The sequence below is a fragment of the Orycteropus afer genome, unplaced genomic scaffold (genome assembly GCF_000298275.1).
Source record: "Orycteropus afer afer isolate SDZICR_OR568_19922 unplaced genomic scaffold, OryAfe1.0 scaffold00053, whole genome shotgun sequence".
Classification (NCBI taxonomy): Eukaryota; Metazoa; Chordata; class Mammalia; order Tubulidentata; family Orycteropodidae; genus Orycteropus; species Orycteropus afer.
The window spans coordinates 2,745,110-2,749,801 of NW_006921640.1; the positions used below are offsets into that span (position 1 = coordinate 2,745,110).

Here is a 4,692-nt window from a genome sequence, read left to right on the forward strand (position 1 = left end):
CCTCCCTCATAGGAACGGTCATGCTAAGTGGACCATTTAATCTGGTACTGCTGCCAATGAAACTGGTTTTGGCAACTGGTTTAAAGTTAAATCGAAAGGTGTTTTGTTTTTTAATTTCATGGAGTCACTGAGCAATATCATATTTGAATGCCCCAGTGATAATCAGTGAACTAGAACCTTCAGGGTCATGATACTACTTTGCCAAGTCAGTTTGCTACAGGAAACCAAGAAGACAAGTGAGTCAGTGACAGGTGGAACTTGGGCTACCAACCCAAATGAAAAATGCCTGTGTCTAACTTCATGCTTCACTCCCCCAGAGCCTAAGACTTTACATATAGTACTTATATTTCAAATGCAGTTTATAGTGAAGTTGACAAATGGAAATAGGTTTGGCTGACTGCTCACAGACTGTTATTGGTAGAAATAGAAATTCCAAAGAAGTAAATTTTAAATTAGTTGGTTTGTGGGTTTGAAATTAAAGTTAAAGATTTTAGTTTATTATTTTTTTTAATAAAGAGTTATCGATCCTTTGGACATTACTTTTATCAGAAGCCATTTAATTTCTTGTTTCATTACATATTTTATTTTGAGATGATATAGCTATAATAATAAAGAATATTTTAAAAAAATTTGAAATCCTTTCATCCTTGTACCAAAACCAAACCAAACCACTGCTGTTGAGTCAATTCCAACTCTTAGTGACCCTACGGGACAGAGTAAAATTGCCCTGTCGGGTTTCCAAGGCTGTAAATCTTTACAGAAGCAAACTACCTCATCTTTCTCCCACAGAGTGGCTGGTGGGTTTGAACTGCCGATCTTTCAGTTATTAGCCATATGCATTACCATTACAACACCACAGCTCCTTTCATCCTTGCACAGTAACTTTTATTTGCATTTATTGTTTTTAAATTTTCACTCATTCAGTTAATGAGTGCCTATATGCCAGATATGGTATACTCATGTTCATGTGCTTATACATGGAGTTTTGAACATACATACCTGGCAGCATTTATTTTATTCTGTGTTTTATAATCTAAGTAAGTATCCCATGTCTCTTTGAAGCGAATAAGATCTATTTTATAAATTGGAAACCCAGAGACCCAGAAATCACACCTTGAAGGTATACCAATAGTGTAGGTAGCTTTAGAATTTAGTTTTACTCTCAGTTTACATGTTCAAGTTTGTTTCTACAACTAAGACAGAATGCCAAGGGTCTTGGTTCTGAAACACTTACTTGACTTTTAAATGATTTTAAATTCAATTTTATTTATTAGTTAAAAGTAGTAGTAACTTATAAGGAGCCCCCATGCCACAAATGCTTAAGTGCTTGGCTGCTAACCAAAAGGTTGGTGGTTCAAACTCACCAGCAGTTCTAAAGAAGAAAGACCTGGCAGTCTGTTTCAGTAAGATTACAGCCGAGAAAACCCCAGGGGCAGTTCTACTCTGCCACATGAGGCCACTATGACTTGGAATCAACTTGACCGCACCTACCAACAACAACAGTCTGTGAAAGAGAAGCTGGCTAGTCAGTAATTTACAAGACTGTTTCTTTTCTAAGAAACATTTTCCTTTCAGGAATTTCATAATTTATGCGTGTGCTCTTTAATTTCAAAAAAATGTTATTACTGAAAGATGTTTTGTTTTTTAATTTCATGGAGTCACTGAGCAATATCATATTTTTTTAGGGAAGGATCTCTCATCTCGGAGCAAAATGGATCTTGATTGCATTTTTGGGAAAAGACAGAGTAAGAAGACTCCTGAGGTATTATGCCACAAATCGTTGATACATTTTGTTTTCACACAGTTTTTCAAGTGTATGTAGGACTGCTTATATCTATTAAGAATAGTACTTTTCATCCAGACAACCCAAAAAATGCTTTAGAGGTTTCAAACAAAGGCCAAATATGATCCTTATGATAATAATAGTTGGTAGGTAGTATGTTTGATAAGGAATCTAAAAAAGAATATATATTATCTGTTAGTTTTTGTTTTCTGATGTGAGAACTGAATTGAACTCAAAGAAGAATACCTATTGCTGATATATTCAAAGGTGGAAGATATCTATCCCATCACCGTAAGTGAGGGAGGTTGCATGCAGCAATTTTTTTTTTTTTTTTCTCAGATTGCATGGATAATTTAGAACATGGATTGAGAAGCAAGAATATCAGATGATGCTCCAGTACTAGTGTATTCCGTTTCAAAAGCATTTTGAGACTATTGCATCAGTATTGCGAATCCAGAATACTACATTTCTATGTAGTATTCCGGATTCTCAACACATTTAGATGTAGTATTTCCTCTATTTTACAAAATAAAATTTTTCAAAACTAGAAGGTATAAGAATAGAGTGATGAAACGGCATCTTACATGTAATAAATCTGTAATTCATAATTACATTTATTGATAATTCTCAAACATATCATTGGACTGTGTAATGTGACAAAGAATTTTTGTGCCATTTCTGAGTATAAAAGGTAGTTCTGATTTTACAATGTGGATTTTTGGAGATAATGTTGTTGTTTGTTATGTGCTGTCGAGTCAGCCCGACCCCTCCTTGGGTTTCCAGGCAGTATCACTACGGAAGTAGATTGCCCAACCTTCCTTCCGAGGAGTGGCTGGTGGGTTTGAACCGCCAGCCTTCTGGTTAGCAGTCAAGTGCCTTAGGTACTATGCTACCAGAGTTCCTTGGAGATAATGGGATAAAATATTTAAAATTAGTATTATCTAAGAAAATAAAGACAATTTGGTTGCTATGATGACTGATCAAGGCATCATAGCAACCAAATTGTCTTTATTTTCTTAGATAATGTCTGTGGTTCGAACCTACCAGCTTCTCCATGGAAGAAAGATGAGGCTGTTTCCATAAAGATTTACAGCCTTGGAAACCCAATGGAGGAGGGGGTCACTCTGAGTCAGAATCAACTTGATGGCAATGAGTTTTGTTTAGTTTTTTATAATGATTAATCAATTAATCTGACCTATCATATTTAAATTCCTTTACTGATTCCTAACCAAAGTCTTTAGTGAATAGAACAGAAAAAAAGACCTGTTTCTTTTATTTCTGACATTTCTCTAGACTGAGAAATATTTTTTTCAGGGGATACATATTTGTTGGTTAATATTAAACATTTTTAAAGACTTCAGAATTACCAGTTATTAGACATTTTGGTTGGAGATTTCCTGTACAGATTGAGAGTAAATCCTTAGGTCTTGGACCACTTTTCTGCCCCTATAACCTTTAGCATAGTGAGGATAGAGTAAGTGCTGCGTAAATACATGCTTACTGAGGAAGGAGGCACTGTAAAGGAAAATTGGGTTCCAGTGGCTCCCTTGCAGGTGATGCCCTATAAGACTTATGCTGAATCTTTTAAAGACAGTCCCATCATTAGGTAGGAAGTATTCTGACATCAAGCCACACTGAATGTTTCATTCACAAGAGGGTGTTGGAAAGAGCCCTGGCCATCGGGAAACCCAGCTACTGGCCATACTGCTACCACTCAGTGGTTAGTGTGATGTTGATTAGGCCACTTTCCCTTGTTCACCAAGAACTTGGCACTTGGCTTATCTCAGTCTTCCTCTCTAAATTCTCTCCTTTGATTATCCTGAGTAATTTCATCATCAAGAAGAGCCCAATGTCACAATCCATTACCCTCTTGAAATGGATTATTGTATCACCTCTACTCTGCTCTAACAACCCATTCCTAGAGCCACACCTCAAAACTTGTACCAACCTCACCAGCCCCTCTTATTGGTTCCAGCTCTCTCAGTCTTTTATTTCCACTGCACTGGCCTTTCCAAATCTTTGCATTCTCTGATAATTTTCTCCCCGCTACCAACCCCTTTTACCTCCAGCCCCATCTTCTCCAGCACCCTCTTTGAAATTTTACAGTTGAACAGATTAGGGAAGGAAATATTATTAATAGGTTTTTGGTAGAACTTTAAAAGAATTTATGTGGATAGTGCAGGGAAGCCTTTAGTTATAGGAGATTGTTGTTGTTGTTGTTTTTGTTGTTTTGTGCTGTCGAGTCGGACCTGACTCATAGCGACCCCTCATTGAGTTTCTGAGGCAGTATCACTATGGACATAGATTGCCCCATCTTCCTTCTGAGGAGTGGCTGGTGGGTTTGAACCACCAGCCTTCTGGTTAGCAGTCAAGTGCCTTAGGCAGAGGTTTCTAACATCTGGCAGGCATCTAATTGAGAATTTATTAGTGTTAGGTGCCTTGAGGTTTTTCAATGCTGTTTTGTGTTACTTGACTTTTTGGTGGTGTAGGAACTCTGGTAGTGTAGTGGTTAAGGCATTTGGCTGCTACCCAAAAGGTCAGTGGTTTGAACCCACCAGCCACTTTGCTGAGGAAAGATGAGGCGGCCTGCTTCAGTAGATTTACACCCTTGGAAACCCAGTGGGAGTCACTGTGAGTCGGAATTGACTCGATGGCAGGAAGTTTGGTTTTTTTGGCATGAGTCATTCATAATCATGTTAAAGTGAGCAATTCATCTGTATTTGAGGAGCTTCAGAAACAGTTTCATAGAGCTAGCCCAGGGAACATCTATTTTGGTATAAGTGGTGTAGAGATCAACCTTGATAATAATACTGCATCTCATGCAAGATTTATATCCAGCCACATCTTAACCTCTCTTTCTAGTTTAATATTTTCAGCTGATGATACATTTAAAATCTTTTTTTTTTTTT

At 37.3% G+C, this 4,692-nt stretch overlaps 1 protein-coding gene across 1 annotated transcript in view; it reads left to right on the plus strand.

Moving 5' to 3' along the window:
• PINX1 (PIN2 (TERF1) interacting telomerase inhibitor 1) overlaps window positions 1–4,692 on the plus strand; it is a 233,340-nt gene that overhangs the window by 107,876 nt on the left and 120,772 nt on the right. The window contains exon 6 of the mRNA XM_007938714.1: window positions 1,686–1,762. Coding sequence (XP_007936905.1) covers window positions 1,686–1,762 — 77 coding nt within the window. The remainder of the gene's footprint in view (window positions 1–1,685; window positions 1,763–4,692) is intronic.